Source organism: Coturnix japonica, chromosome 8, assembly GCF_054131305.1.
Source record: "Coturnix japonica strain WE chromosome 8, WE-NBRP24, whole genome shotgun sequence".
NCBI classification, from domain to species: Eukaryota; Metazoa; Chordata; class Aves; order Galliformes; family Phasianidae; genus Coturnix; species Coturnix japonica.
In genome coordinates, this window is record NC_140670.1 from 16,906,790 (window position 1) to 16,928,031 (window position 21,242).

At 43.9% G+C, this 21,242-nt stretch overlaps 1 protein-coding gene across 17 annotated transcripts in view; it reads right to left on the reverse strand.

The window, feature by feature from the left end:
* Positions 1-21,242, reverse strand: part of MARCHF8 (membrane associated ring-CH-type finger 8) — an 89,214-nt gene that overhangs the window by 60,624 nt on the left and 7,348 nt on the right. For 12 of the 17 annotated variants that reach the window (XR_014948659.1, XR_014948658.1, XM_085554515.1 and 9 more), the window contains exon 2: positions 1,988-2,166. Coding sequence is in view for 15 of the 17 variants with exons in the window: in XM_085554515.1 (XP_085410641.1) it covers positions 1,988-2,083 (96 nt within the window). In the remaining 2 variants the exon portion in view is untranslated. Of the gene's footprint in view, positions 1-1,987; positions 2,167-2,263; positions 2,284-2,963; positions 2,985-13,770; positions 13,994-14,810; positions 15,009-20,781; positions 21,187-21,242 lie in introns of those variants that run through there. The other 5 variants (XM_085554518.1, XM_032445407.2, XM_085554517.1 and 2 more) reach the window with 5 other exon arrangements.

The following is a 21,242-nucleotide window of genomic DNA, read 5'->3' on the forward strand; positions in this document are numbered from 1 at the left end:
GTTCAGATTGGCAAGTGGCTTTGCACTATTCAAAACTTTCTAAGACCACAGTGTACACAATGGCCTGAGGCACTTACTGCTATTAGAAGTAAGGAGCACTTTATTATAGAGTAAAGGAAAGGAAAGAAAATTGAGGTACTTAAATCAAACCGTAAAATGCTTCACTCGCTTCTAAAAATCCATTACATATTTTTGTAGAAATCCATGCAAGAATGGTGTCCAGGCCAGTCACAACACAGAGAAGTAACTGCAAGCCGTGTTGCATAATGGAAAGTTACACTACTGAAAGAGAGGAGCTCTGGAGTTTCACCTAATTTGTACAGAACGTACAAAACTGCAGTGCAAATGCTTTCTTTCTTAGTTTTACCTGGTGTCTCTCTGGAACTGCAGATGTTATCCAAGGCAGGAAAACCATCTGCCACCGCTAAGCAAATTTTCTCAATAGAGAACTGTACCTTTTATCTTGCAGGGATATCTACCTCATACACAGCACGGGTGGTCTGAAATGATTGAAAATACAGTGGTGATGTTCTATAATTTCTTCCTCTTGCACCCTGTATCTGAAGGTGCTGTGTCAGAAACAAAAGAGAAGGTTTAGAAAGAGACTTGGGACTCTCTCTTCTGAACTCAGTGCATGGTCAAACAGTTACCACAGGTCATTCTAATCTGATCGGCCTTCTTATTCACATGACCTAACTGGAGAGTAGCCAATTCAGAGAACCATCATGTATTTACAGGGGAACTGCTTCATGCTCTCTCAGAGCACAGTGTTTCTTTATGGAAGGAGACCAAAAGAAGCAACACAAAAGTCCTCTTACCCAGAGAGCTGCCCAGAGCATTCATGGACTGCTGTTACTTACCATAGGTTAGGAAGCAAGAGATTCTGGCGGACTCCTGAGACAAGATGCCTCAATGACTTAAAGCACCTCAACTGTGAAGACAACTTCTTGCCTTGTTCTGGCAACCAAAACTAGTGCCAAGTCAATCTACCTGGATTCAGGAATCCAGGAAATTAATTACTGGTTTAAGAATGTGAAGGACTACAATCCATTTTAAGATTTTTCATGAGATAAAAACTCCAAAAACACAACCATGAGACAATAGATTTTTTGCTGACAAACCACAAAATTATGTAGGAACTGTCTGGTCAGCTGATGGGTGAAAGGGCTTCTCAGAGCAGAATTTCCTAACACATCAGAAACAACATTTTTTCTTAAAATTCTACCTAAAGTTAGTCTCAGTGAATCCCTTCCTATAACATGACAGTGCCTTTGTGGTCCCTTATACTTCAGCTGTGCCCAATCTGTAAGAGCACTGCTCTACGTCTCCTGAGAATCTGACCACTGCTGAATACATACTCCTAGTTTACAGAACAAGCCTGCCCTTGCAGTTGCTCCACAATGTGAATGTTCTTTTGAACTGCTCTTGTACTAGGGTAAAGCTGTAAGAACATTAAATGGTTTCCGTGGAACTGGCAGATAATGCAAAATTCTATGCAGCTTTAGCATACACTAAAACATGACACACACAAAGATATTTGGCTTGAACAGAGACACAGCCCAGAGTCTAAATAAGGTTGATACTCAAAGATCATAAACATTATGTCCTTAATAATTATTTTTAAGCAGCTTATTAAATTCTTGCAACCATTAGATACTTCAGATTTTTGCATTCCGTTTCTCAGTAGTATCAGAAGACCACCAAAAACTTCACTCACATGTTTGCTCCCAAGTAAAGAATACAAATCTTATCTTCAGGAAAATACACCTGCTACAGCTTTAATGACAATGTATTTTGCAGCCATCTACTTTGAAATGGCAAATATTAGAATGCTAATTAGAAATAATTAGGTTAACATTCATTTTCTCTTAAAGAAGCAATTTTGCAAGGAGTTGGGTTTTTGGATCAGAATCACATCTGATTTGTTACTCCCAATCTTTTTATCTTCAGATAACTTTCCATGAAAATAGAACTTATCTGTCATTACCTGTTCTTCTTTGTCTTTGGTCTTGCTCCTGGGGACTCTGGAAGAGGTAACATCCTGAGCTGGAATGACAGAGATTTGATGCAGTGGCATGTTCATCACACCGCCTTGTTTGGTCCTATCACTTACAGGAAGGAGTCTTGAAGGCAGTGCTCATTCAGTGCCATTGTCAGGCCTTGCACCTAAAAAAAAAAAATTAAAAGTAAATAAAAAAACCCACAAAATATTTTGAAATGCAATTATTTTCAAAACTAAGCCATCAGTTAGACTAAGGTGCACCTCTTGCCTTCTCTCTGCCTTCTGAACAAGAAAGAGTTCTGGTTGGGTGAAAAAAGACACAGAACTTTTCAAAAGCTACAGCCAGAAAGGCCAGAGCGCAGTTATGCAAATAAATAAGTAAGTTATCAACAGTTTGGGAAGTGGTCCAAGAGCAGGACACAGGGCAGGGCTCGTGCTTGAGACTGTGTGGGTAGAGAGGAGTAGGCGGATGAGCAGCTCTTCATGCTGAGCAGCAGGAGTGCTGCATGAGGTGCAGAGAGCGAGGCTGGTGCAAGGAGTTTCTTACACTGCCTCAGGTACAGTCCCCAGTCTGGCTGAGTGCTGTGTGTTTTTAACCACTGCATTTGGCTCCAATAATTAATCCAAACATGTACCAACAATAGAAAGACACATCATGCGAGCTTTTCCTTTCTTAAAGCAACTAGAGAGCATTATAATCAAAATCCCTTGCTGGGAATCAGGAATTCACCGGGCTACACACAATTTATCCTTCTGCATTACACATAGAAAAGACAGTAATAGACGTAAATTTGCCAAATTTGGCAACTAATCTGAAAGAGGGGCATAATTAGCCATACCTGCTATTAGATTAAAAGCTTTTTGAAACGTGTACGTTCATGGAGCATTTAGTTGGAACATAACCCCGTTGCAAATTAGACACAATCAATTGTGTTTAAGGAAATGATTAGAGAGGAATTACCACAGTGGAGACAAAGTGAGGCAACTGGATGAAGCATTGTTCTTACGTTTCCATAACATTCCACTTTTTGATTCGTTTTTTAATCTGCCAGAAAACAAGGAATAGATAGATGTCCTATATATTACACTGCTTAACAGTTTGGAAGTGGTATAACCCAGCACTCCATACCCTTAGCACATACAGCATATGTTGCTTCTTGAATATTTAATTAATTGGAAGTTATAAAGATAGGTCGAGTTTCCCAGGTTGATTATACAAAAGATACTGGTGTGGTCCTATTTCTACCAGGCTCCACAGGAGTGCTGCGGGATCTTTGTCTGCTTTTGATTAAACAGGGGAAAAAAAAACCAAACCACAACACGCTAATCCCAAGACATTTTATGCAGGGAATGATGGCTCAGTATCCGCTTTCTAGTGAGTGGGAAAAGAGTTGTCAGAGGTCATACAGCACATCATGGGCAAAAACAAAACCACAGGCAAAGCCTTCTGCTTCCCAAGGATGCTGGATGTCCATTAGAGTGATCAACCAAATTCAAGAGTGTTGCTGACACCTAGTCAGGATTTATATTGCTTTCATTAGTGCCAAGACAGCATACCGTAAGGCAACACCTCCGTAACTTCTAAACATACTGATCTTAAAAAAATAAAAATATCTGTAAGTGTGAACAAGCAACAGCAAGGACACTTCCTTATTGAAGGACAGAGGCAAACATGGGACTTACCAGCACTACTGAAATGCAACTCTAGCACAAAGAGAAAGAACCCTGAACTTCTCCAAGTCCTCCACACTCATTTAGCTTCATCAGCTAAAGGAGCCAAACTGTAAATGCCGTAAGAGAGATAAGCATAGGCTGAGACCGGAATAGCAAACTGCAATAAACAAAGCAGGAATTAAAGGTTTTTTCCCAAGAAAACATAAACGAAATCCAGGGATCGTCAAGCTCCAATGAAACTGTCAGGTAATATGTCCTGTACTACTGTCAGCAACAGCTGAGCCAAGGGGTGTGGAAACAGTGCCCAGTCTGCAGCCCTCAAAATGGATTGTGGTCTTGCAGACAAGGACATTTTACTGCTGTAAGGAGAGCAAGGAAATTTAGTAGAAAACACAGCTAAAATCCCTCTGATTCCAACAAACAAATCAGACCAGTTTTTCTGCAGGTATTTTACAGATAGCATGTTAGAATCCTCTGAAAGATATAATCCAATTAGATATTCAAAGACGATGTAAAACAGCCTTCCTCTGATAGAGCAGCTGGGTAGACACTCAATAAAGCCTGCCTTTGTTCAATAGCAGCTTAGGAAAAGCTCTAACCTTACCCCAGATGCTACACCGTATGCCTCCAGCATGGAAGGACCCTAACAACCACACACTCGAGGCCTGCCAGTCCCAACCTGAAGCACCTCAGCTCCACAGCACTAATTAAAGGATAAAGTTACACAAGTCAACCATCTGCAGTGCCAAGCGCATACTGACAAGGATGCCAGAAAAGCAGTGCCTGTCTGTAAAAAGCTAATTGCGACAAGCTCTGTGAGACTTTTTCCACAGCTGAATTAACACTATGGGCTCCACGGTGAGTTCAGCATGTGACAATCATAGGATGTCTTGGGTTGGAAGGGACCTCAGTGATCCATCAAGCTCCATTTCCCCCGCCACAGGCAAGGCTGCAGATCTCTATACCTAATACCAGGCTGCCCAGGGCTCCATCCAACCTCACCTTGAACACCTCCAGGGACAGGAAGAATAAAGACATAAGAAAGCTGCAAACACATCAAACCAGGGGCCTGCCAGAAGGGCCTCCCAGCAGGCAATGCTAAGGCAAGCGGACAATTCCTAGGTTCTCCCTTCTACTCAGGATTTGTAACCACCAATTATAGTGCATAGCTAGAGGTGTAAGGCTTCCCTTGAACAAAGTGAGCAATCCTAACACCAAAGCACCTCTTCCCGTTGAAACAACAGCTGCACACACCCTGAAGGTAGCAAATAGCTCGATTTCCTCCTACTTATCCCCCTGAATACTGCATCCCCTGACAGCAACAGAAAATCAGATTCCTTTGGGTCATCAGCATCGAGTACACGACAGACTCACCACAGCAAAAGTAGCTGGGGGACTATGTGCAATCCCATTTCCATCACCCACCCAACCAGGCCTCACAGAGGAAACCAGGACACATGTCAGCCTCAAAGGGAACCTAATACTCTGTGAACTGCTGGCCTGCTCCATGAGATGTTCTACTGGAAGGACCAAGGCACAGGAAGGCATGCTGCTGTCTCAACCTGCCACTTACTGCAGCTTTTCTGTCCATCACGTGTTCCAAAATAAAGGCTAAACAAAGATTCAGATCTAGAGATCTACATCAAAGAGAGATCTAGGTCTAGATCAAAGTTCTAGACAGGGCAAGTGAACACAAATAATAGTTTCCTGTCTGCAGTTTGATATCCAAAGGAATCTAAAAATATGGATTATGAACTGCAGATCTTATTAGCTTATTTAAACATCAAAGTTTAACATATTCTCATTTTACATAGCACATGGTGGAGAAGTCCAGCAGAAGCTCTTGAGCTGTTGTGGCACTGGCTGCAGACACAAATAGGCTGCACCAAAAGGAAAGCATCCTACGGATGTATGGATGTGCAAGCACATACTTTGCATTGCTCAGAGGAAAAAAAAATAGACAAATATCTCAGCTGTTTCCCTATTTAAAGAATAGAGCCCCTGGATTATAAAAGAATCTGCCACCATGTGCGTGAAAGATAAACCTTGTAACCTGTGGCATAAGCAAGAGGATAGCTGCTAACACGAGAACTGGAACAAATTTCACCTGAGAGTTATTCCTGTCTGCCTCGAGGTTTCTTACACTTCTCTTCAATTCCGTTAGTTCCCATTGATGACAGTGAGATGTAACACATAGGTCAATCTTCTGGGGGATGTGCAAGTTAAAAATAAAGACACAAATCACTGCAGTCCAGATAATCCATTCACTGCAGCGCTATACAATGCCACAAATACCCTGCAGTGGAGCTGATGGAATGGTGGAGCTCAGGGCATGCACCAGCTGCAGGGTGGGAACTGCTGCCCTGAAGGCTGGTAGAACACTGCTGTGAGTGCCTGCTGTGAACTCCCCCCTACACAGCATGAAACCCAACCCAAACAGGAATAGAAACCCTCTGAAAAACACACTGCTCAAAGATGGTGTACTGCTTATTTTCCCTAAGTGAGACTCAGAATAATCTATTAATGCAGCTTTAGAATTTGTTTTTCTGCTGGAGGCCTTAATGTGAAGTCTCAAAGTCTCATGAGCATAAAAATCTCTTTCATGTGTGTGCATGTGTGTGTTCAAATTTAGAAGAAGCACCCATGCAGTACCCAGCAAATGTGTGCACCTTTCTTGCTTACCTGTCCTGACATTCTGTGGCCTATACATATGCTATAATATGCTACTTTCTGTACGCTACATATTCCATATTTGCAAATATCTCCAATCCTATTAGCTTGTGCAGGCTCCAGTTTGAAGCTTTTATTTATTTTATTTTGAGCTTGTCAGGACTCCTCCCCTACTAATGTAGCTTACATAATTCTTTCCTAGAGATGACAGATGTGCATTTTCAAAAAGCGGATCCTGCATCTGTGCTTCATTTTGTTTTACTGAAGCTTAATCAGTACTTTGTTAACAGCACCATTTAAGAGATGTCATCAAGGCTTATGCACTTCACATGCATTTGTTAACTTGTCAAATCTAATCAAGAAAGCTAAAGTTGAGAATGGAGAGAAACTGACACTACTTTCCCTACAGAACCTTTAGCATTTCAGGGTTAGTTCAATGTCAAAAGCGAAAAGAACCCTTACACTCAGACCTTGCTCTACACAGATCTAATTCTGAATTACTGCTATTTACAGCTATGCCTATGTGCATATATCTTGCAACGTTTACTAACTCTGCTGCAACTTCTCACTTTATTATCTCAGTTCCTCCTTTCTTCCACCTGCAAGTGTACTAAAAATAATGAGCCTCAAAACAAAAATATTTTTCTTCTAATTTCTTTTTTAAAATCATGTTGTTGCTTAGCTGAAAAGGAAGATTTAGCAAGGGGACAAGAGATCCTTTTGCATATCCCAGATGTTCCTTTAGAAAGCTTCTCAAGACACAGGGACATACAGCTGCAGATTACACACAGCAAAAAGAAAGAGGGGTGTCTGCCAGCTCTGGCTGCCTCCTCTCTAAATACAAATACGATTGTTTCTACAAACATTTCTGCCTAATGGAAATAGACAAGAAAGCTGTTAAATTGCAGGATCAGTAAATAATGGTCCCAGAGCTCTTATCAATCCCTTCTCTTGTTTTCAGTGGAAGATGAGCATGATTTGCACCTCAGAAACAGAGGTTATTGCAGGGACAGTCTCTGACTACAACAAGAAAAAAGATGCAGAGGTAAAGCTGAAGTTCCATTCTCCTTTTGCTGAGAACCCTTGAGGGTGAGGGGACTGAGAGGGCAACAGCCAGGGCTGATGTGCTCTAGGTCGGCAAGCAGTGATCTCTGCTCAGCTGCAGTTCACAGCCATTTATACTGGGAGTGGTTAATTCTTGTAGTGCCCAAGCTATCAGAATTTCACCTCACCCCTTTATGTTAAGCACATCTTCCTGCCCGGGGGTGCTTCCCAACAGAACAGGTCTGGCACGTGGATCATGCAGCAATCTGCAAGTCTCCATGGCTCTGCTCCAGGCAGGATGCAGTATCACAGCACACACAGGGCTTGCCTTGTTATCACTGCTGGCCATGATCCCCTTAACTCCCACACAGTAACCAGAAGTTGGCTTTCTGAAAAATTCATGTCCTTTTCTAGTGCAGACGTTCCTCCCTCTGAATCAGCACTGAATCCACACTTCAGAAACCAATTCAGATCCCATGGCTCAAACTAATATTTTCTTTATTATAGGAATGACTACTTCTTCATAATATTCAGTCTGATAACAACACGCAACAGCACCACATCTATTCCTGCAGGTACTGAAAAATACAAACACACATACAGACCAGTGAGAGACATCTGCGCCAAAATACCTTTGCAAATACGACTGATGTAAGGCAAGACCTATAACTTGTGATCATCTCCATTCTCTACCATAATCATTTTAAGGTTCAAGAATCTCAGTTCTGATATTAAGGGGAAAATTGCCCTGTATCTTTATCTTCAAAATAATAAAGACTATTAAAAACAAATGCATACATTTACTTGCAGACAAAGAAAGCCTGTGTTTCTCAAGCAGTGTAAATATTTACAACACAAGATAGCAAAGAAACAAAACAATTTCATTATTGTTCAATGAGGACATTGCTCACATTCTGTATTATACATGGATAACAATGATGTATTTCTAGGAAAATCCTGTGCTACATCACTTATTTTCCAGTACATCAGAGGATAACATTTGTGAAAGCTATTTATGAACAACAGGCGCCTAAGCAACGTTTTTCACTATTGTTTAATTGCTGCTAGGCAAACCATTCCTCCTAAGCCAGAGTGAAAAGAACATAGTATTTACTAAACGATTCTGTGTTTTGAAGATGTATGAAATCACTGCCTCTTTGTCCTTGTGTGAATAAGAAATTTCCAAATTGGTGCACATCAGAATGTATTTCTTTTGAATGACTCATGGGTTAAATAACTTAAGCCTGTAAATAAAGAATTACAACATATCTTTACTCTGGAAATCTTAAAAAGAAATCTAGATTTCTGCATCACTATGACATACTGTTAAGCTCCTTCTAAGGAAATAGCTAAAAACTACATTCCTTAGAACTTGCACAAAGCAGAAATTAGAGAGCTCCAAACCAGACTCTTCAAAAGCTCAAGTGCACAGCAAGAAGGTCAATGTACCAAGCATTCTCTACTTGATTCTTCTACAAACGTGTTTGACACTAAGTTCTGTTTTCAACCACGTTTTCCCACGTTTAGAAATAACCTGACCTGCTGATGCAAAAATAACTACCTGAAGTCCCTGAATTTAAGAGAGTTAAACTGTAAATAAATCTTAAATCCAGGGGAATACTACATACAGGTCATTGAACTGCAACAGCTTTCAGTGAGAGCTTTTTATTGCAAATGTAGACACCCTATGCCTGAACATTTTATGGCTTTTTCAGTCTTTTTCCATACTAATGCCTTCTCTATACATCAGCTGACACCAAACAAGAGCTTCCTTTTTCAGGGGGAAGACCAGCATTGCCACCTGCACAAGAGCTCGTGCTTTAGAAAGGATAACAAGCTGTGGGATCCACTGCCCCACATGCACAAGTGCTCATCTTTTCTCCCCCTAAATATCAGCACTTAAGAGGTGTCCTCACCAGCCGGGGTTCAGAAAGTCAAAGTGTTTAAGTTCTTCACCTGACCCTTCTGTGCAATGGAAGGATAGCAGTACTTCCCCTTGCCCACTTTCCATCTGCTTCACACACACAGATAACTTCTGTGGCGCTGGCACTGCTCCTTACTGGAGCAATACACTGTATGTGGTACCACCATGATCCCAGGCACTGCAGTCAGACCGGTGATAACAGCAGAACAGGTGTTAATCACTCCTCAGGTTCACACCTGCATAGTCACAGTCACCAGATCCTTGATTTGACAGACCAGCTAGAGAAACAAATACAGCATTTACCATTAATTTCAATGTGACAGTTGTACTATGAAGGGTATATTTAGGTTAGATAAAATGTTGTTTACAGTGAGGATGGTAAGACACCGAACAGGTTGCCCACAGATATGGTTAGGTGCCCCATCCCTGGGGACTTTCAAGATGAAGCTCAATCAGGCTCTAAGCAACTGGATCAATCTGTGCATATCCCCATTAGTTGCAGGGGAGCTGGACTAGATCTTTAAAGGTACCTTCCAACTCTAAGGATTCTCTGATTCTCTAAGAACCCCAGTGAAATAGCATTATCACTAAATTGCAAAGCTGTGTGAAGCACACAGAGAGGGTCCGGGCCTGAACAGAATTAATTTCCCTCCAGCACCAGAACAAGATGGTCTCTCCCAGCCACAACCCTGTCACAGCGCATTCAGTAACACTAAAAAGGCTGCATGTTCTCTTCTTATCTCAAGTGTCCCTGGTGCAGTTTAAAGACCAGGCAGCCAATTTCAGAGGGCTGACAAACAGCCAGGCTTCCCATGCCCCAGCTCCCCATGCAACACAGGGCTGACACCAACACGCACTGGCAGCACCGAAGTGTCAGCAAAAACAGTTTCCTTTCATTAGCCAGTTATTTCATGTAAGTGTGCTGCAAGGCGTGTGTTGAGTCTGCACGTCCTCCCCCATAGCTCCACTCTGCCACCAGAAAAGAAGGAGCTGGCATCACTGAGCCCCCATACAAGGCACTCCTTACCATGTTCTATAAAAGCCCATTCATCCCCACTGGACCTAAAATAGCCTCTTGATGCGATCATGAGCTGAATACACGACTGTGGATTCCTTTCTTACACTTACAAGAAACCAAGTGTCCACTGGTTCCTGCTTCCTCACCCTCTGCCCTTGTTCTTTATTCTGCAATCAAGTGTTGACCCTTTCTGTCCCATTCCATATTAGATCCTTTACTTCTTCAAAATAACATCTTACAAGAATTTTGGAGAAACACTATGAAACTCCACCTATGCACTTACATGTTCTGCATACAGTCCTATGAAAAACGTATTGCAGCTGTCTATCACCAGCATTAAAATAGCATTTCTAAAGCCTATGAACTACAGGCAGCTGCAGAAGGCTGAAAAGCCTAAACCAAGTGTCCAGGTAAACAGAAACAATGCATGTTTGTAAGAATTACACAGATTTGTTTCCTGCAGCTTGGGTGACTCACAACACACCATTGCCATTTAAATGGCTTCTTGTTTTTCCTCCAGAAGATGCTCAAAGCAATTTTCAGGTGTCCAGCAAAAGTGGTGAGAAGCTTAGGCCATTAGAGAGCAACGGATTGTCACACAAAACAAGGTTACTACCAGCTTTCTTCTGAGCTAGGCCAGTGAGCGGGTTCCTGAGTATACGCATAGGGTAAGCAAAGTCGATATGGGAAGTTGTCCATACAGGGAAATGTTTAAAATAAATTCAGGATCATGACCACATCACCAATATCAATCAACATGTCACATCTTCCAACCTTATCACATTTATAAGTGGCTTTTCTGTCTTCTTCCCTAATGGATGTGCTTTCCTTTAAATTAGTTTAGACAGGAGCCAGCGTGATGAGCCAAGTGTGCTGAATACAGCCCATGTAATTCTGGTGCACATGAGCACTATTTTAAAATCTGAAACACTAATGATGACAAGAACTAGAAGGAACTACTGTTTCTATCAGGTATTGGTTGAAATGGAAGACAAGAAGGAAAAGGTCATTTTTTATTTTTTTTTTTAGCTGAAATGACATTAATACTGGAAGAAAGTAAACTGTTGGAAAGAGGAGAGTATTGAACCTGATGAGGTCAAACAAAGAGTAGGTAAAATATTACTACAGAATCATAATACAAATGTCTGCTGAACTAGCATGATAGAGAAATAAGGGCATCTTTCTTTATCAAAAAAGCATGCCGACAAAACAGCACCCTGCAGCATCTGGCTGGGGAAAAGCTTCAGCAGGAGCTCAGGGTAAAGCCAGCGCCATCACTCTGAGCTAGTCTCCCCCCAGAATGCCGCCTCCAAACACCAACTCTCCTAACTGGCAAATCAGAGATTTCACTTCAAATCTCTGACCTTGCCCTATCTGCAGATTACAAATTAGAATACTTCACCAATTAGAGATCGAGTGTGGAATTAGAAGGTGGGTTATTTTTAGCAGCCATCTGATTGAGCCAGTGCCACCGAGTTATAAGTGAGTCACTGCCTTTCTTAGAACTATGGTTTAGGCACCAACTTCCAATGCAACATTTAGTATCTCTTCAAAAGCCATCATCTATCAGTCATTTTTGCCGGGAACACAGAAGAGGGAAAGCAGCTATCACTCAGCCCAGAAGAGACTTCTTAAGAGCTGCAGGATTCTCGTGCAAAGCCTAGAAGGAACTGCAAGGAGAGATAAAGATGTCTAGGAAAGGCACAGCTATCTTCACACAGCAGCAAAGGCAGCTACACACTGAGCAACTTGTCCCTCTGACAGCTGTCACGCCGCAGTGGCATATTCTATACAGAGCATCTCAGGAGGCCCAGCAGCAGCACACTGCACTGTGTCATTGCTCACCAGGCTAAAGCATGACTTGGCCTCCCAGAGATTTTCCTCCCTTTTTTTGGCACATCCTAGTGAAGGAAGAAGAAAGCACACTAAGGGCTCATCTCAGAAGCTCACCAGCTCTGCCCTGGCTCCCAGGGACTGCTGAGGGCAAACCACACATGGGAGAAGCTGGTCTGTACCTCCGCATGTCCATGGTGTGGCCTTAGTGGGATGTGATGCATTGTCACACTGCTTTCCATTCCCCCCCTCTGCTGACACAAACCACTCTCAGACTCGAAACTCAATGGCTTCCTCATCTTATTAAATTCCCTACTGTAACTCAGATGTCTCTTATGGACATTAATTAGATTACATCAATCACAAGGAACATCCATGAGGCTCACAGGATATGGCTCAAAGGAAGACAGAGTTGGATGATCAGCTTGGGGTTTTCTTCCCTTCTTTACAAAAATTAATGTCAGTTACAACCAAGTGAATGGGGATAAATATACTGCTCGCAGGATCTTGTGGAAAGCATGAAGTACCAAGGTACAACTGGCAAACACACCTTCCCTTAACAAAGTGACTGCCCTAGTGTAGAGCCATACCTGCAGCCTCCCACAAGCAGAAGGCACAGCCCATTAAGAGAGGTTCTGCCAGACCCACATGGGATTTGAGCTTACATATGGCAGCTATGGCGGACCTGAAAAGTCAGCAGTCAGGAGCCAACCAGCAGGATGCCTTCTGGCATCACAGACTCACCAAGTCCAAGTGAAGCACCCGTAACATTGCAATGTGAAAATGCAGATGGGAAAACTTCCCAGTGGGCATTCAGAGATGGCACGTGTCCCAGGTGACAAGTAGAACTCAAATACACAGAGAAAGCAGGCAACCATAATAAATGTCTAACACACACAACAGGACACTACAGACAAGAGACACATTCATGATGGATGTTCTTGTCTAAAGAACTGGTCCTTACTCTGTTCCTTGTGCTCAGACTCTCAAACAGCTGTACTGCACAATGCTGTGCTTGCTTCTTGCCAGGGTATCAATGAATGAAGATTTCTTATTCCTTTCTCTTAATGCTGTACTTGGAGAAACTAATATCTACACCACTGGTGAACAAAAGCCTATGCCTGGTGCAAATACAAGCGTCTCAGGGTCCCCAGATACCACTCGCTGACCATGGGGGACTCAGATCCCAGGAAGAAGGGAACCAATAAAAGACTGCATAGCATACATCAGCATACACCATGTACCATGAGCATCTGAGAAGCAATGCTACTGAGGAGTAAAAAGCAAGAGGCACTCAGGCAACCCTGGTACATGGCATAGAGCTCCGGCAGGGCTGATTCCTGCGGCTTTGAACATGGAGCTTTGAAGATGCAGCTCTAGTCTTTCACTTGCACACTGTCTACTTAGAAGCAAAGCCACGTATCTCCTTTTTAAAAAAGTAACTGGATGGATCTTGAAAGGTGAAAGAAGAATAATTTTGAACTTCCAGCCATTTGATAACTACAGTGGGGTCTTGCAAACCTCACTTGCATAGAAACTTGCCTGGAAAACACCACACTGCAGTTCTCCTTCCCTCCCAGAAGGATATGTAAAAAAACATCTCACCTTTAAAATGCCTCAGAGCTGCAGAGCTCTTCAGGTGTAGCAGAGCATGGCTCTTTCTCACCCTCCTGTCAAAGCATGTAGCAGCTTGTACAGAACAACGCAGAGCCCATTCAAGCCTTGCAGTTTTATAATGAAAGCAACTCGGTGAATGTTTTCACAACACTTGAAAGACTTAACTCCAGGGGTCTCGCTTAGAGGTTATCCTTCCCTTTCAGGGCTGAGCCTAGGACAAAGGGTACAAAATAGCTGAACACCACCATCATCACGTGAATCACAGAAATAAAATACACTTCTCATGCTGAACAGCAATTACACAGAGTTTTCACACCCCAAAGCAGAGATATTTCGACAATACAACATTAACACACTGCATAAGGACACCAATCCTTTCAGAGGGCTGAAATCTGATCTCTTTTATAGGCTTCTGCTTCATTATATCAAGAGCAAAGTTAAACCCCCGTTCAATTTTTTAAATCAAATATGCTTCTTTTTTCTTGTTACCTCTCAAGATTGAGCCAGCCTGACAAGCCTCCTGTAATTTTACAACTGAACCTCTCCTCCTTCCACCCCCTTATGTTATCAAACATTAATTTTGTGAAGAGGCTGCTGCATAGTGCCAATTCTAATTCAGCAGCAGTTCTTAAGCTTTTCCCCCAAGCTTTCTAAACACCTTGCAAAGAAAGGCGGCCATCCAATGGGCAGAAGGATTGGCACACTGATAGCTTGCATTCTGGTGTCCTGCGGTTGCAGCATGCCAAGTGTCACCCACTCACGTGGGCTGTCTTGTGTCTAAAAAAGTGCTATCTATCTCTGTGAGCTTTGGCACAGGGTGAGGCTGCAGCTCTTGGCCGTGACATTGCAGCTTACTTTCCCTTCCTCCTGTGACGCCAGCTGTTTCGGCAAATATCTGACATTTGGCCATCAGGTTCAGAAGTTACTAGCAGTGTGATTGCATAAGCACATTTCCTACCAGAAAGTGGGCTGAAATCCAGTCATTAAAAAAACCCCAAGAGCTTTACAGTAGGCAGGCTAGATGATACCTGAGCTGGCAGAGACGTACAGTAGGCACAGGTGAGGTCGCCTGAAGCAGAAAATACAGGCTGAAAGCAGGAATGACACTCAAATTTCCTGTATCTTGCAATAAACCTTTAGTTGCAAAGTGAACTTCCTTCTTCCTTAGAGAGCTGTGCAGACTTATGTTCTCTTTGCAGCAAGCCACCATTTAGTTGTGCACGCATTTATGCTGTTTGGAACAAGAAAATCCTCTCATTGTGAGTTTATTTTCAGTATCAAAGAACAGCAGTTCCTCTGTAAGTTTGTAGTCTACTCATTTTATTATATATTACATGTGTGTACGAATGCACATACATATATACACACTTGTGCACACTAAAGCAGTTTGAATATAAATGACTGGTTATGGGCTGAGCTAGAGGAAACTCATTGACAGCAAGAGTCCTTTTGAGTTCTGGCACCTCCAGCTGAGATCTGGCAGGCAGGTTCTACACAAAAATGACCCCAAAGCTATGATGATGATAATCACACTTAAATGGACAACACTTTGGATGCAGACCTACAGGGAAAACTCATTTCACTTAACTGAAAGGAAGGAAAAACCAAAAACTTCTGATAACCCTCCCAGGCTTTTCCCACATATATTCTGCACTCTGTTGTCACATACCATAAACTATGACCTTGCACTTCTCACATTGCTCTGATATGTCAGACTTTACTGGGCTCATTAAGAACAGAATAGCCACTGCCAACTTTCACTTTCTATCATAACAGAGTTCATCAATCTGTCCAGTGTAAGTCCCTTAAGAGCAGTCTGCTGAAGGCAGCCATGGGAGAGAACAGCACAAAATGACACTCAGAGAAGGCATGATGGGGCATCTGCAAGAGCCCCACGCTATAACAAGGCCTACGATATGAAAGTACGGCAGAGCTCTATGGTCCATGACTTCATGTTCCACGCTATCCACCCATCTTCCCATATTATGTAACACAAGTATGTCACATTTTTCATTAGCCTTCCTCTTCTGACCAATGCATTTGCAGTTACAAGAGATTATAACAAGGATTGGCCTAATAGTGAATCATCCTCAGTAGCACACTGTGCTTTTACAACTAGAAATAGAGGGATCAAAGAGATTAATCCTCTGTCCTGGATGACATGAGGAGCCAGTGGCAGTGAAAGCAAATATAAACAGTCACACGAGGTCCCTCGTCCCACCACAGCCCCCTGGGCTCTGAAGGAGGTGCTGTCAGCAGGAGATGCTTTTCAAAGTCATTGAGAATGACATTAAATAAAGGAATCCATGCAGCTATCAGGAGAAGAGGCACTCTCATTAGCAGTTCATGCAGCAACACCTCCCCACAGGAAGGTAGAGGCCAGGTTCATGCCCGCTGCCACGTGAAGCTCTCTACCATACTGAGAGTTGTCTGAACATTTCCTCAGTGTTTAATTGGTGATACAAAGCAATTTGTACATGGGGAACCTGTTGCTTCCCGATATATTGATATCATTCAAATGGCCCTCTAAAGGCAAAATTCTTCTGTCAAAAAGTAAACCCATCAAGAAGGGAACCACGAGTGTGGATCCCCACTACTGCACACATTGCTGGGTAATAGGAGACTGGAACCCAAAACCCAGCTCTGAACAGCGGCACATCCCCATCTTCAAGCTGCACTGACGGCACAGAGCTATTAGCAGAGAATGAGTCAGAGTGACAAATTATTCTGGTCATTAGAACCAGCAAATCAGACCCAGGGGAAGCCTATCTGCCTGTTAAGAAATGCCATCTTTATTCTTACAGGTACTCTTCTCCGCTGTACATGTAATAAAGCAGAACTGAAAAGCTTGTTGATAACAAAGTAGGTGAGAAGAAGGGAAGCTGCAAGTATTGGTTTGCTTTGCTAAAAAGTAGCAACATTGTGTGTAACCTTGTATCCATGTACACACCTCTGGTCTGTCACCAGCTTCCCTTCCTCTCTGAGCCTTATCTGACCTCCTTGATTCAAAGAGAAGTGGTTCCTGTCTTACATTCAGAACAGGGCAGAAGGCGAACTACCTGCTTGGGGAAGAACAGCTGGGAATGTTTCGTTCCTTGAAACAAACCTCTTACCCTTCGCAGTGTGCAAACTGAGAAGCTTAGTGAAGCCACAGCCAAAGCTGGGGGAAAAGCTGCCCTCGGCCATTCTCAGTCATCTGTTAAATGAGATTCCTAAATTCAATTCCTCATATTAAAAAGAAAACTGGCACAGCTGTCCATGAGCAGCCCCACCTGCATGCTGGGCTGCTGACATGCATCTGCCCTCCTGGTGCCCTTTAAGGACAGAAACTCTGGGGGCAGATATCAAGGTATACAGAACTGAAGCTCAGGAGTTATCCACCACAATATACACAACCTTTATGTTCTGTACCAATTCTGTCCACTTGCAAGGTAACTGATATCCTTTAATGAGCCTTGAGTAGTAAAATGCTCATCTTTATAGTTGACTGTGCATCTCATTTCATGAAGAAGAAAAAAAACAAGTAGGAAAAGCTCAGCCACAGTTTCTAGAATGTTAATATTTTGTGACCTATCAGACATGCATCTGGCATCAGAAATTCCAGCAGTGTTTTCAATCAGCCGTGACATTCTGTCAGGTCTCTGGCTGAATTCAAGATGTGCTGCCAATCTCCCTTACCTGTCTGGAGGTCTCTCATGCAAATTCCAGAGTGGAATCTATTTTAGAAGGCAGGCAGTTGAACAGCCATTTGCATGCACCTTTCCCCCACAGCAGACCATCCTTGCTGACCAGCTGGGCACAGCAAGAGAGAAGGCCAGCATACCCGTTCTCTGGGGAAATAAACTGCAAGCACTTGGAACTCTGGATCTCTGTGGCTGTTTGTGAACTGTCTGGTGGTGAGCTGCATTTAAGAAAAACATGGCTTCTAGAGTCTATTGTTAATTGCATTGAACAGATGAAGAAAACAAATCAACCCAGTGCTTGCAAAGACTTTGCAAGGGCACCTCATCCACTTACCTACCCCAGAATCAATAAACACAGTGTAATCTGTTAAGTGGTTGTTCAGTGCTTTGCAGGAAGACCTGCAAAAAATATTGTGGTAAGCACTAAAGGAGAATCTGCTTTGGAAATGAGGAGCTCTTTGGCCAAGTGGAGTTCTCAGGAAAGGTCAAAGGACAGAAATAGTAACACTGGCCCTGACTCAGTAAAGATGAAAAGATCTGGAGGTGGGGAACTTCACTTCCAGAAATCCCACCCAGCAAGTCTAACACAAGCTCTGCAATGCCGTGCAGGCTGCCGCCAGACCACAGAACATCCCGAGTTGAAAGGGACCCATAAGGATCAATGAGTCCCACTACAGACCTTTGAGGCCAACACACAAGTCAATAAAACAGAAGTCACTGCAAACTCTGCACAAATTCTGTGAACGTGGCTGTATCCACATCTCACTACAGGAATTCCTTTGCTGAATTAGATGCGTGGTTACGTGGTTTGCTTGTGCTGTTCCTGCATTTCCTACATCTTTCAGCAATGAAAGCAGCAGAGCAGGCAGTAACACCACAGCTTATTCCCCAAGAAAATCCCCCCTCTCATGGCCTAGACTTGACACTTCCCAGAATTTTAGTTTTCCATTCCTCAGACCTTTCCACAGCTTTGCTAATCACTGTTTATATACAAAAATACGGTGGATTAAATTAATTAAACATGTCCTGAAGTGACAAAAATGCCATTTTCCATAGAAGTGGCCACGTTGCCCAGACCATGCTGCCCAATTAGACAAATTAATATCCCATTTGTTTTAGACACAAGGGAGGAAGCAGTGGGTGTGAAATCCAGACAAGAGCAATCACTTGGAATTACAGGAACTTCCCACGAGAGCAGCAGGAAACAGCTATCCAGGAACAGATAACATCTTCGGTCCTATGAACCAATCAAACAAAACGCAGGGCCAGAGATGACCTATTTTCCTAAGCAGTGTTTCAAAAGAGGATGAGCAGTTCAAGGGTCTCAGAGGCCAGAAGAGCCATAATTAAGAAAACAAGACAGTATTTCCACAAGGGGATTTGGCTGAATTGCTGAGTGTCTTCCATCCTGCTTTGCTGCTTGCAGAAGTTCTGGATGGCCAAATCTTCCTGTGCAATTAAAATGTTGGGGTAGGTTTTGAGAGGAGCAGACAACATTAACTTTGACATCTGACGGAATTGGGCATTTGAACCATTTCCTGTGCGTTTCTTTAGAACATACACTAAGAGAAACACACCACAAGTTTTGGAATGTACAGTAAGAATCAGGCAAGAAAAAAAGCAGAAGATGCCTTTCCGAGAAGGTGCCATAACAAAAACACAGTGCACTTGAAACAACAGCTCTCTGTCTACAAATAAGTTATACTTCTTCCCACCTCTGTTCCACCTCTCTCTGCAGCAGAGGGGAAGTGCCTCCCCATCTTGCCAACGGCATCCAAACTCCTGCAGAGTGCTGAGCTCTGCCACAAGCGGACAGAACAAACAGCACCCAGGATCCTGCAAGCTCTGCCCATCATAGTCTATTCATTTGGCAGAGGAGCTCAGCAACCACCTCTTAGAGAATACTCGTGAGACACTTCTACAGGACCGAGAGCTCCTTGCACAAGACTCGCGCAGAACAAAATAAAAATCATAAATAAAGAATGGTACAGTCATTCCTGTCTGCGCTTCTCTTAGCAAATGGTCATTCTCACTCGAGTCTCCAACAGCCATTTATTAAGCCAGTTATCAGTCACCTCAGGGCTGACTGCTTTTGACAGGTACGATGGGAAAGGCTAAGAGCAGAAGACTCGTTTTCCTCATCCTGCAGAAATTAAGGAGAACCTGCTACTCCTCCCCTGGTCAGACCTACTGGGAGCAGCCACACTCACACACAGCAGTAAGGAAACCAGGCTGGCTGAGAAGAGAGTTTGGTGTGCTGCCAAAGCAGGTGCCGACAGCCTCAGCAGATGGACTCCTTTCACCATTGAATGCAGGAGAGTTGTCTGTCCAAAGGGTTAGACTGCAATAACAGAAATTAAAACCCCCTCATCCTGTAGGAAGTGGGCGGCCTGCTGAATCAGTGCTTCCTCATGACAGTCCACTCTGAGCTAAATCAGCCAGGAGACAGGTGGATTTCCTAGTGTTAGAATGGTAACTGCTTCACTTGGGCACCTCTTCAAGCCCTGACACAGGCTGAGTCATGAAAAATGTAACAGCCTTTATTCCGAGCTGACAGCCCATAATAGAAACCTGTCTCTTTCCCACCGGCTTACCTCTATGAGCACACCTGCTGACTAGGGCTAGCAGAAAGTCAAGTCAATGAAACATCCCCAAACACCACCACCACAACAACCAACCAGTGAATTCTGAACTTCTTTGGGTTTCTATCGGATGTAACCAAAGTTACACGAAGTCCCCAGTGAAAAGACAGTCGCTCAGTCTTTGTTAGTCCTATCAGTCTCAGCAGCTGCAGCACAATGACATCCTGGGGAAGGTCTGGCTCCAACAGTGCAGTGCTCCAGGCAGCCTGGCACCACCAGCTGGGTCACAGCTCCCGACATCCCGCAGCAGGCACACATCCTTCAGCCAGGACCCTTGGTGTTCCCAGCTGTCCCACTACAGATGCAAGCTCAGCATAACACAACACATCGATAGGAATTCGTGGTCATTGAAAGGAAACAACACAGGTTTGACAAATAAGTATTTTAGAAAGAAAATTTTCCTCCACTAATCTGTGGCAGGTTCGACCCCAGCCTGGCCTGACGCTACCCAAACTAAAGGCAGACGTTCTCAAAATGAGCTGCTGTTGCAGCGGGCTGGCTCTGCTCAGGGGCACACGCACTTTACCGGTCCCAAAGGCGGTGCCGCTTGCGTTCTCACACTGCAACCCTAAGCTCGGCTACATACGTTCTGCTTTGAGCCTGACTCGCACTCCCGTCGTGCTGTAGTTAGCGTTACGCTCAAGAACAACTCGAGGAGTACTTTATCTGCTCACCAGCTCCTGGAGGCATGAAAGAATTCGGGCTATTTCCCCGCCTGTCACGCAGGCTCCGTACGGTCGGGTTAAGGCAGCACACCTTGCGTAAAGTTTTCACTCCGATCGCCTCCATTCTACATCGCCACCCGAATGCAAATTCGCGTCCTCCCCCGAAACAAACGCAGCGCAAAACCAGCGCCTCTCCCCACAGCTGATCGGCTCTCGGTTCCTCCCGAGCACCGCTAATACCTCCAGCGCCAACGCGCTGCGAGACGAGGTCAGGCTGAGCAGACAAAGCCGCCGGCAGCGGGTAAAGCCTCTTACGGCCGCACCTGGAGCCGCTCCCGGCAGCGCCCCGCTCCGAGGCCGCTCGGCCGCCGCCTGTTGCTCGCCGTCACCTGCGGGCGGAGGGCGCTGCCGCGGTGCCCGCGGGCGTGGGACGAGCGGCCCGGCGCCCCCCCAACCTGGAGCCCGGAGGA